This window comes from Pempheris klunzingeri, chromosome 11, assembly GCF_042242105.1.
Source record: "Pempheris klunzingeri isolate RE-2024b chromosome 11, fPemKlu1.hap1, whole genome shotgun sequence".
Taxonomy (NCBI): domain Eukaryota; kingdom Metazoa; phylum Chordata; class Actinopteri; order Acropomatiformes; family Pempheridae; genus Pempheris; species Pempheris klunzingeri.
In genome coordinates this window covers 7,641,630-7,652,965 of record NC_092022.1, presented here as the reverse complement: position 1 = coordinate 7,652,965, position 11,336 = coordinate 7,641,630, and the positions used below count along the sequence as shown (strand labels likewise).

Below are 11,336 nucleotides of genomic sequence, written 5' to 3'. Positions count from 1 at the left end.
GAGGTTAACTTCCACATTTGACCAGCAGGGGCCTTTGGGAGGGAGGCTCAAAGGGGAAATGATTAAATTCTCCTGCCCCGTCTCGTTATTTAAGATCTCCCTGCTGAGAGACATTAGTTATGTCACTTTAACCCAAAACCACTTCCAGATCAAGTTCTGATGGAAGAAATCCTTCCTTGGGCCTGAAACCAACTGATTACAATTTAATGCTGACAGAGTCAGAGACACAGGCTGTTGAGTCCAACAGATTAACAGTGAACACTTGGTGCCATCTGGTGGCCAAACTGCAACAAATCTGCTCCTGTAATTCTGAAAACGAAGGAAATGTCACACATTGACGAAACATAAACAAACACACACGACAGTATCATGTTGTTAGAGTTTCTCTAAATTCATGCGGGCAGATGATCTTCAAAGCTCAGCCTGTGGGCCAATATTAGCCTTCATTAACATCTTGTGTGGCCCTGAACATGACATGAAATGCATTCATTATGTTTTAGTCACCCACGGTCCATCCCAGTACTTTCACTTAAACAGCCTGCATAATAATATACTCCTCTGCTACTGCGTCAAACCAGTAACTTTATAAATAATTGGTTTTTAAATTATTTTTGTGACCATTTTTTTCCCCTCTACTGCCGTCAATCAAAATGGTCAGGAATAAAAAGCGAATAAGGAACTTTCTGTAGAAAATGCCAATTGAGTCACAAAACACACAAAAGTAAAAAAAAAATAAAATAAAATACCATTCTCATTTAATCCTTAAATCTTATTTTCACAGCTGATAGAAACACAGCAGCTCCTCCCAGCAGCAAACAAAAACAGACAACCCTATTTTCAAATCTTTAATATCACAAAATAGTCATAATAAACCAAATTATGCACAGTGACAACAATCTTAGAAAATTAATGTAATTTGCAAAGACTTTCCCCCAAATCAGATCTCTGGCCAATAAGATAAATTATACCAAAGCATAAAATAACCTTAAAATCTTAAATATGTGACCGGGATTAAAAAACTCTTCATTTCAATCATTCTTCCTGTGCGCGTTTATTTAACCAACACATGCCAGAAGTGTTGGCAAGATGACCTCTGAAATGAAGCAAAGTGTACAAATGATTTGCTTTGCTCCCTGACGGACACAACCTTTTTGCTTGATAAATCAAAATTTTGGCAAAATTAAAAATAAGAAATAAAAATGATTGACAGCTCACGTGAATCTTGAATTGAACTTAAATATGCAAAACAGAAAAGAAAAACAAGACTGGCACATACTTTGAGTAAACATCAAATACATTCAAAGATGCTAAGTTGTGGTATCACAATCAAGAGAGGCAGGAATTCATGTCACTGCTTCTGTCATTATTGATCACGTGATTTCCTGCATGATCCACAAGTGACATGAACATTTTTCGAGCCGCCATCTCTGCAATTCATGTTGTTTACAAAACACGAAGAACATCTAGCGCCAACGTTTATGTCCATCTGGAATGACTTGGTACACTGACTGCTCAGAGAACTATAGCGTCTGCATTTTAACATGTGGAAAAGCAGCCTGATCATCCATGAGAGTCAAACATCACTGCACGTCCGTAACAAAATCTCACAACTTACATTATGCTTTTATATTATTTTTAGACTGTTTTAATGGCTTTCTGTGCACTTATTCATAACCTGATGCCACATCATTGACTTTTTTTTTCTCTAGATGTTTAAAAGCTTTTCAAATAATTGAAATTTTTGATGTACATTTAATCAATTTGATCATCAACAGCCATTCAGGTCTGCAGGGTTTACGCTTCTGTGCTGCAGTAGCATTTTACTGCAAAAAAACAAAAACAAAAACCCACCAAATTACCACAAAAGCAACATTTTGTCTGTAAGTCTTTGTGACTTGAGACTCAAAAGTTACCTGGCAAAATAAATTTAAAGACAGGAATGGAGGTAGCTTATATTTTTTCATCATTAGTTTGGATCACTGGTATGAACTGATGCCATCAAAAGCACATCAGCCATCAGTTCCCCCTTACTTTTTTTAATAATCCAAAAAGAATTGCAATTTTTTGTTTTTTTGCTCAAATCTAAATTATAGATAAGTTGCAGAACCAGACCCCAGAGGTTCAGATAAAGCTCAGCTCTACTGTACCATCCTAACATATCCCAAAATGCTGGTATCCCTAAAGACATTGCGACTGTCGTCTACTGCGAGCTCGGCTGGTGGAGGAGAGAAGAAAACAAGGACGAAGAGGAAAACAAAGAGAGAAAGACCAAGCAGAAATACAGGAGACGGGAAAGTGGCGCAGGAGCCGGTTTGTGCATTCATCTGTGTCTTTATGAACACGTCATAGTCTCTAAATAAAGTTTAAAAAAAAGCAGGCGAGAGGAACTGACTCTTAGTTTGAGCTCTAAGCTGCAAGTGCTTCTTCAAACAATAAGGGAGGTTCTTTATCCTCCTTGGACAAAGGTTGAAAAAATTCCTCAACGATCTCATTAAGAGACACTGACAAACACAAAATGCCACAAAAACTGTAACGGCTGTTCGGTGGCTCTGTGGTGTTTCCAAAAATATACAGACCTCAGCATTACTTGGAGGGAGAGGGTTCAATAAGTGAAGAGAGAATAATGAGCAGTCCCTTTTTTAATGCTGCCGTGGGACAGTTTTTATCTGCAAAGACCCTAAAAACAGTTCTGAGGCCTTTTTCTTAATAAGCAGGTGGAGTGGGAGTGTGTGATCAATGTTCCCGTACTCTTGCACTGCAAGAACTCCAAAGACGTGAGATGAGCAAGAGAAGCAGCGTCTGCAGTTCCCATAATAATGTTCAAGCTGCAAGATCGTCCGAGATCACAGAAGCTCCGCTCTGGTCCCGCCCTCAAGTGAATCAAACTAGCAACAGCCAAACTTAACCAGTATGAGGCCGACGGTTTCATCATATTTCTGAAGTAAAACTGAAAACTCGAGGCCGCACTGCAAAGTTTTGTCTCATCCTTCTCTCCTGTGGTAGTTCTGGTTTGCCATAAGCAGACAAAAAGTTGATCCAAGGTAACACAAGTATCCAGGACAGGATCTGTGTTCAGGTGAGAACTCAAAAAACAAGTTCTGAGTCCGGGATTATGGGGTTAAATGGCGCAGTGCATGCTAGAACAACCCTCAGAACACAGACTAGTCTTGAAGAGCTGTGGTGTAGAGTGTGTCAAAAACCTGTTTTAACTCCCCTTAACGTCTGGATGTTTCACAGGTTACAAAGTACCGGTGGCGATGGCTGAAGTCCACTATGGCTTCATGTTGCTAAAGTCCTTGGACAAACTCTGCAGGTAAGCATCATGAATGGCGCTGAGGAAGTCCGAGTCGTTCTAGATGGGGAGGAAACAAACGAGAGAGGAGTCAACAAAGTCCACCTGAAAGTGTGCGTCTCAGACTTTTCACTGGGATTCAACCTCTTAAGTGGATCATTTATTCTGATTGAAACGCTCAAAACTCAACAGGAGCATCTCCTCTCAGAATCGGGTTCTCTTTTACTCTGGATTACTCACACAACACAGTGTCAATTGAGTTGAGTCAAATGAGTTCCACTGAAACCACTCTGACTCTGATGTAAGTGCATGAAATGAATGAATGAGAAGGGAAAATGCAGATACGGGAGGAGACGTGAAAACTTTGGAAAATTGGTCTCCAACAGTAGATCTGTTGTACTTGAGCTTTACAATGTAACCACCATGAAACGATCAGCAAATAAAGCTTTATTTCTCTCCTATACTCACATTGTCACTCTCTAGCTCTCTCTCACCCCGTATGTGATCTCTCTTTATGCTTTCATATTTTTATTAATTAGTTGGGAAGACGAAAACAAAAAACTAACATTGTTTTATGATTTAACAACATCAAGAAATGTCTGTCCCTCCCTCCCAACATTGACACTAGTCACTGTACACAAGCTATACTTGCAACCTGAAGTGTATTTGACTGATCATCAACTGTTGGTGCCTAAAACCAGGAGGTAAATTTAGTCTCTGGTACTTCTGACTGAAGGGCAGTTTTAATTCTTAAGTTCCTCAAAAGGTTCTTGGCTCTCTGAGGAAGATCCTGTGGTGAAAACAACCTTTAATTTAACCAACACTACCTGCTTACTAAGCAGGTAGCTTCATTTTTAAATTTTAACAGTATGGCAATGGAGAACAGCTAGCTTAGGTGTTTACTACTCCTGCCTGCCAGCTATACTGCTTTCATGTCTTTACACCCCCGGTGTACCTTAATGAGGTGTATCAGAGTCTCCTGTAGTTGTGTTTTGCTGCAGGTCACTTGTGGAGGCTCCACAGCTCCTACAGAGGTGGAGGTGGCCTCGGAGAGGGCAGGAGGGACCACTGATGCTGCTGCTGTTGTCATATTGATGGACTGCTGGAAGGCGCTGGGGGAGAGGAGAACAGAAACCGCCGACCCTGGAACAGCAAGAGCTGGACTCATGGGTACAGCCTGAGAACAGAAAAGGAAAGACGAAGTGAGACAAAGAAGAAACGACACTAGAATGACCAACATGCTGGATCATAATCTAATCTGTTGTGGCAGAACTGTGAAAGAAAAGACACCGCTGAGGTCGTGAACAGATCCACAAAAACAGCTGCCGAGAAAAGTGTTGAACTCACAGACATCGGTTTGATCAAGTTTGGAGGCTGAGAGAAAACATCCATCTCCTTGCTGTGCTGGAGAAGAGGTTTCCCCATGGGGTCTTGGAAGCTATGGGGTGGGAACAGCGTGCTTGGCAGGAAGTTGGGTGCAAGGATTGGTTTGTGGATGTCCGAATTTACAGATGGCACTGTTGCTTTGAGTGTGCTGAGTATCTCCTGTCCCAAATAGGTTGTAGGAGCTGCTGACGATGCTGCAGGTCCAGCGGGAGGAGCCCGAGGCTCTGAGCCAGCTGGAGGCATCATGAGAGGGGAGACTGAGCACCGAGGTTGGGGGTCTGACCTGGGGCCTACTGACTGGAATACAGGGCTAGGGTGTAGCGCGTACGGAGCTGGGAGCAGGCCAGGGGTTTGGTGTCGCAGGTTTGACCCAGGGTCTGGGGCTGCAAGATGGGGAGGGAGAAGTGGGTTTTGGTGGGGTGGAGTGGGATAAGACTGGTTCTGGAGATAAGCAGTGGACGGGTCACCGGAAGCAGTGGTGGTACGCTGTGCAGGCATGGTGGGTAGAGAGGGGTCCTTAGGGAGAGACGAGCCAAAAAGTTCCTCAACTGTGATCTGCTTCACCATTGTATGAGAGCTCTGGTGGGTCAAAAGAAGAAATCTGTGAGCTGGGTGGAAATCAAAACACATAAGAGCACATACAAGCAGCACTTCAATCAGCAGAAAAATCACTAAAGCAGTTTCTTAAATGTGGGGATTTCCTGCTTTTCTCTCTTTGATATTACTGTAAATAGAGTATCCCTTGCTCTGCAATATGAAGACGCCATAATGGACTCTGGGAACTTGTGATGGGCATTGTTCAGTGTTTTCTGATACTTGTATACATATATACAACAATTAATTGACTCATCAGAAAAAGGACCACAAAGGGGCGGCACGGTGGTTAGCACTGTTCCCTCAAATCTGCCAGCCGGCAATAATGTGGTTTGCAATTTGAACCTGGTGCCTTTCTGTGTGGAGTTTGCATGTTCTACCAGTGTTTGCGTGGGGTTTCTGTGGGTACTCCAGCCTCCTCCCACAAAGAGATGCAGGTTAGGTTAATTGATGGCTCTAAATTGCCCGTAGGTGTGAGTGTGAATGGCTGGCACCAGTCCAGGGTGTACTCTGAACCAATGGAAACCCAACTTTAAAGTAGGTAAAATCAGCATTGTCTGTAAAAATGAACACAAGTAGTATGCCCATATATTGGATTCTTAAACTCCGACTCATAAACCCTGGAGGTGTAACAACTTGCACCAGTGGCAGTGACATGGACTGGATGACTGCATTTGGCTGCCTGTTTGAAACATAACCAACATTATTAGCAGCTGCCAAATGTTTAACCATATATGAGGCGACAATGACACCTGAGGTACAAAACCTGCAGCTTGTCTTAGTTCTCCTCCGCAGTCTCTGCATGTAGGAGTTAACAGAATGACAGTGCTCTCAAAATATAATGATGTAGATGAATGAATTAATGTCAGACCATAAAAGACTTTTTTGCATACATGTTTGTGTAATGTATGTACCTTCTCAGGTTGTGGTGTGCTGGGGCTGACAGCTGCTTTCATGTTGGACTCTGGAGACACATCTGTTTCACCTGCCTGAGCCTGCATCTCACACGCGAGCGTGCGCACACACACACACACACACACACACACAGAAATTACAGTTCATTTTCAATTCATCAAGCCGAGCCAGAAGATAAATATATAGACTAAATGCAGGGGTTCAGGAACTGGAATAAACATAAATTCTGACTTTGCCTCTAGATGCTTAACCAGACGCCCCCACACTTGAAATAATCCCGGATTTAGTGACACTGTAATCTCAGACATGCATGTGTATGACTCATGAGTGCATATCTGAGTCAGACCTGTGAAAGTGTTTCATTCAATGTTTGTGAGGTTTGGATGGACTAAAAATAAAAGATAAAAGACAAAAAACATTCTGAATTTCTTCCTGTTGGTTGTTGGACTTGGCTGTTGGCTTTGAACAGCCTGTGTAAATTCATGTTTTTGTACGTGCTATCAGCAATGAAAAGAAATGGTCTCATACAGGTAACAAATACCAATAATTCTTAAAAAAGCAAAACATATTTGCTCATCTAAGAACATAAAAACATGTTATGTTTGCATCTGCATGTGTGTGTCTGTCTCCTCACTCTCTGGTATTCCTCCTTGGCTTTGCTGAGCAGTTCCAGGATGTCAATGGGGCGTGGTTCTGCCACACCATTAGTCCTCCGTGGCTCTGCCCTGTCTGGCGACTCCCTGTGGACGTGGTCTGCTTCTTGTTTCACAATCCTGAGCGAAGAGTTAAAGCGTGAGATGTGGACACAAATACTGTTAGGATGAGTTAGAAGCAGCTCTTCTTTCATCACAAGTACAGTATATACACATGTTGAGATATTTACTTGACCATCAGCTGAGCAATGCGTTGACAGTCCTTCTTGTCATAGAACCAAATACTGTAGATACCCACTGCAAGAAAAAAACAAATCCATATATTTAAATTTCTTTGGAATCATTTAGTCTACAGAGATTTGTAAAAACCACCTGCCAAGGTGCTGCATGATGCTGTTTAATTGATTAGGTTAAAAGAAGTAATCATAGCATAGTACAAAAAACAAAATCAATCAATGCAGCTATAGCGCAGAGTGTCTGTGCTCATTGGAATCACAGTATGTCCTGCCCCAGAAGAAACTGAAAGGAGAAAATTTTCAATCCCTCCTTGATAATCAAGTAGCTGTTTAACATTTAATTGTGAAATGCTGAAAGTACGAGATGCTTTTTGATTGAAGTAATAAATAATAACAATAATAGGTTATGGTCAAGAAGCCGACTACTTATTGCACAAGAAAATGTAAACAAAAAACAAACTATTTATCAGCAGTTATTACTAAATCAATAGCCACTGACTTTCCTTGTGTGTCATTTGTGTGTGATGAAACACTGGCGTATTCAAGGTCCCTCAAGGGGCTGCGGTAACCTAGCAACCTGAGTGTTTGCCTCCCTGCAGCATCTACCGCTACCAGGGGAAATATGCAGAGATGTAAACAGGTGTCTGTGTGTGTGTGTCTAAGTGCACTGGTCTCTCTGAAAAGCACTCTAAGTTTGAGCACACTTCACACCCTCACCCAGTACTCAAAAAGGCTTGGAGCAAGAGACACACAACCATTAACTATCAACATCTCCCTGTGTTGGACTTTTGGCTCTTCACACTCCCATCTTGCCTGAGTGAGAGAACAACACAAGCAGCCAAGACTAACGGACGGAATAAAAACCTGGAGAGGAATATTGTCAGCCAGTATTTTACTTAACAACTGTACCCAGCTGCAAGTCGACCCACTCTGAGGAATTACAAATGGCAACAATACTCGGGCTCAAGTGAAGGTACTGGAGAAGCTGCTCTGGCCTGAATACCAACAAGAAATCACACCATGTCTTCCATACCAGCCAGGCTGATGGGCAAACCAAGTCCAAAAGGGGAGCAGTCTACGTTGACGTTGACCCTGGCCATGTTATTTTTTCTTATAAGCAAACAAATGGGAAAAGAGTCAAACTCCTTATTCATTGCCTTGATGAAACTGCTGTTCAGACTTTTAATAGATTACCTCGGTGGAAGTGCTGTCAGCTACCTTCTGAGAGAGATCTGAGGATTTCATACACTCTGCTGAACTCTTTCCATACAACAAGAGGAGTCTGACAATGGATAAAGCCATCAGCAAATGGACAATTTGAGTAATTATAAATATATATAAAGAAGCAGCCAAATTCATAATCAAATCCATAGGCCTTTTTGGCTCTGGCTCCAACGCAGAAGAATATCAACTCAATTGTGGCTAAACCAGGCTGAAACTGTTGCCTTGAGGTTGGCCTGCATGAGGTCATGAGTGGAAAAAGCTCTTCAGAAGTTTTCATACTAAAGGCGACCTCAAGACACCAAAATGACTTCAAGCAAAAGGGGAAAAAGATGTTCCAGACAGCGTTGGGGAGGTGTTTGTCCGGCCTTTTCAGAGGTACCATTATGGTGTTTTCTATTTAATGTGTGATAGACAGACACTGATTCTCTAGCTACAGAACAATCATTCATTCTGCACAACATCTGTAATGGTGTGATGACAAAAGCTACGATAAGCACTTCCTGTGGGAGAATCTCTCACATTTCACATTGCAAACACTGAATACTCATTGATTTGGATTGGTTTTGGGTTGGTGCTCACTCACAACTCCTCCTGTATACTGGACCATCATGATGTGCTGCATTTAACTTGTCAAGCTGTGTTCTCAAAATATTGGATCCTTGACACTGGATCACAACAATCTCTACTTACATCTAATTTAAGCCTGCACTGGCACAGAGATAAGTCTGTACTGTGTATGATATCGACTATTTTGGAGCTTCTACATGACAAAATACTCACAGTTGCCGTTCCTGTAAAGCAGAAAAGGATCCTGCAGCTGGAACTCCAGGTCTTTGTTGATCGGCTCCACCAAATTCTCCGTGCTCAGACGGTTCATAATGGTGAAGCCATGGCGAGGCGAGGCAGACCTTAGGAGTGCAAAGATTACAGATACTAAAATAATACTCTGGCAGCGCAAAATATAACCATCACCTTGAAGGAGACACATGAAATCATCTTGAGCACTATATTAAGTAAAAACTTTAAAAACTTACTTTGACTTCACTAACATTAATTTTTCATGGCCAAAAACTAGAAGACTTTTTGACTTTCATTACTCTGAAATATATGAACTAAAATGATAAACTGAAAAATAATCTGATGCATTATTTGATTCAAACACTGACATATGGCCATCATAAGCTACCACTGCCAAGGGTGATGTTTTCTTGTTTGTTTAGTTGACCAAGAACCAAAAAACTTAACTGTAAGCAAAATGCAAATGTAATGCAAAAATAAAAAGCTAATTTGTCTCATACATTTAATGTTTAATGTAGCAAACGACTGAAACAACTGATCAATCAGCACATTGAATTGTTCTTTCCTCTCTAAAAGTCAGTTTCTTTCAGTGTTTATGGACATAAACAGTGACATAAAGTCTAATAAAGAATCACTGTGTGCACAAATCTATAAGTAAAGGAAACAAGCAGGAGGAAATGAGGCATGTCTCCAAGCGAACCGCAGTTTATGTTTGTTTACATAGACTGCGGCCTACACACGTGCGGAAAATACGTCAGCGCAAACAAACGCCAACTACAGTAAACAACCTCCATGGCTGTCGAGTTAAATGATCAAAAACACGCCGCGTACTCACCTCGCATAAACAAACAGGGTGCCCTCGATTTCGGTCTTCTCCTGAAATAATAAGAAACGTTATGTGTCAATAACAGCAACACCTGCTAATCCAAACTGTGCTAAATAATAGCAACGGACGCTGACTACTAGCGTTACTAGACAACATCTGACTAACTTATAATCGAGTCACCAAAAGTCACCATAAACACTAACGGAACGACACTGGTATCAAGACAACATGTTTGTGAACATATCTGATTAAGCCACAGTAGGTAAAGACGAACACAGTTCTGAGTTTCTGGGTGTTTTCAATGTTTTTATCGAGGAGCTAACATTAGCATGCTAAGTGGGTAACGTACTTTTAATGGTTATCAGCTAGTTGTTTCCGGTATTTTTGACAAACTTACCCATTCGTTCACTCTGGAGTTGAAGTTGTAAAGAGCCACCTGGCCGGTAACATCGAGCAGTTTGTTTATGTATGGGTCCTGTCTCTGTAGAGCTGCTAAGCTCATCATATGTCCTGCATTCGCGTTCTCCATCTTGGATGTGATTGTTGCTCCCGCACGGACGGATTTCTGGAGACACTTTTAACTTCCGGTGTCCCCGAAAACAGCTGCCCTGAAAAAAGTTTCCGACAGATTTTTTTATTCCGCAGAGATTCATCTGAAACCTTTATTCGGTCACTTCTGATTTGTTAGAGTGCCACTTAAAACGAAATGTTTGTAGGAAATGATGGTTTCTAAAGTTATAAAGAGGTTGTAGGCCATAATGAAAATAATTACACAGATAAATTAACATAAAGACATTAAATTAAGGGGCAAAAGCCTTCATGTAATAACAAAAAAATATCTGTTTTAAGGTGAAAGCCATGCAACAATGGACAACAATTTAGCCAAATAGGTTGTTGACTGCTATGTCAGTCAAATTAAATCAAACAAATCAAATTAAACTGAACTAAATTAAACCGATACAAATAGCTACACAATTTATTGAGTTTAGCTTTATCGTAAAGGTTAATTAAACACGAAGGAGACAAAAATCATATTACTAAAGGGAACATTTATGGTACAGTAGTCGATGATGAATACTAGACACATTTGACTTTCTCAATAATGAATTTGACCAAAGATTGATATCATTTTTAGAACAGGAATGAAAAACCATGTGCACAAAAGCACTGATGTTCATGTTACATAAACACCACAGGGCCGCGCTGCAACACTTTTCTTTGGTTTTATTTTTGTCATATTTTACATGAGGTCTTTAATCTGGGAATTTAAGGGTAGTATGGACCAGTGAAGTGAATATTATTAACATGCTGACATGTCTCACTAAATTTAGGTTTCACTCACACAGTGAACCAGATGTTTGGAGTTTAAGTGAACTGACAAGGTTTCATCCTGACTTTTTAGTTTTACGCAA

At 41.0% G+C, this 11,336-nt stretch overlaps 1 protein-coding gene across 1 annotated transcript; it reads right to left on the bottom strand.

The window, feature by feature from the left end:
• Nucleotides 1–840: 840 nt before the first annotated feature.
• dcp1a (decapping mRNA 1A) lies at nucleotides 841–10,461 on the bottom strand. Its single transcript, XM_070840255.1, has 9 exons — nucleotides 10,322–10,461; nucleotides 9,934–9,974; nucleotides 9,081–9,208; nucleotides 7,071–7,137; nucleotides 6,822–6,960; nucleotides 6,187–6,267; nucleotides 4,640–5,257; nucleotides 4,248–4,469; nucleotides 841–3,352 (listed from the first exon to the last, which is right to left on the bottom strand). Exons 1-9 carry the CDS (start codon nucleotides 10,451–10,453, stop codon nucleotides 3,272–3,274), a joined length of 1,509 nt encoding a protein of 502 aa, XP_070696356.1. The 5' UTR covers nucleotides 10,454–10,461; the 3' UTR covers nucleotides 841–3,271.
• Nucleotides 10,462–11,336: the final 875 nt, after the last annotated feature.

What these genes read in the sequence shown, in the direction of transcription:
- dcp1a (XM_070840255.1), bottom strand. Translation starts at nt 10,453, where the DNA reads ATGGAGAACGCGAATGCAGGACATATGATGAGCTTAGCAGCTCTACAG. An exon ending in ACTCCAGAGTGAACGAATGG is followed by an intron (nt 9,975 to 10,321) that starts GTAAGTTTGTCA and finishes TTATTATTTCAG; the next exon opens with GAGAAGACCGAAATCGAGGG. An exon ending in GCACACCACAACCTGAGAAG is followed by an intron (nt 5,258 to 6,186) that starts GTACATACATTA and finishes TTGACCCACCAG; the next exon opens with AGCTCTCATACAATGGTGAA.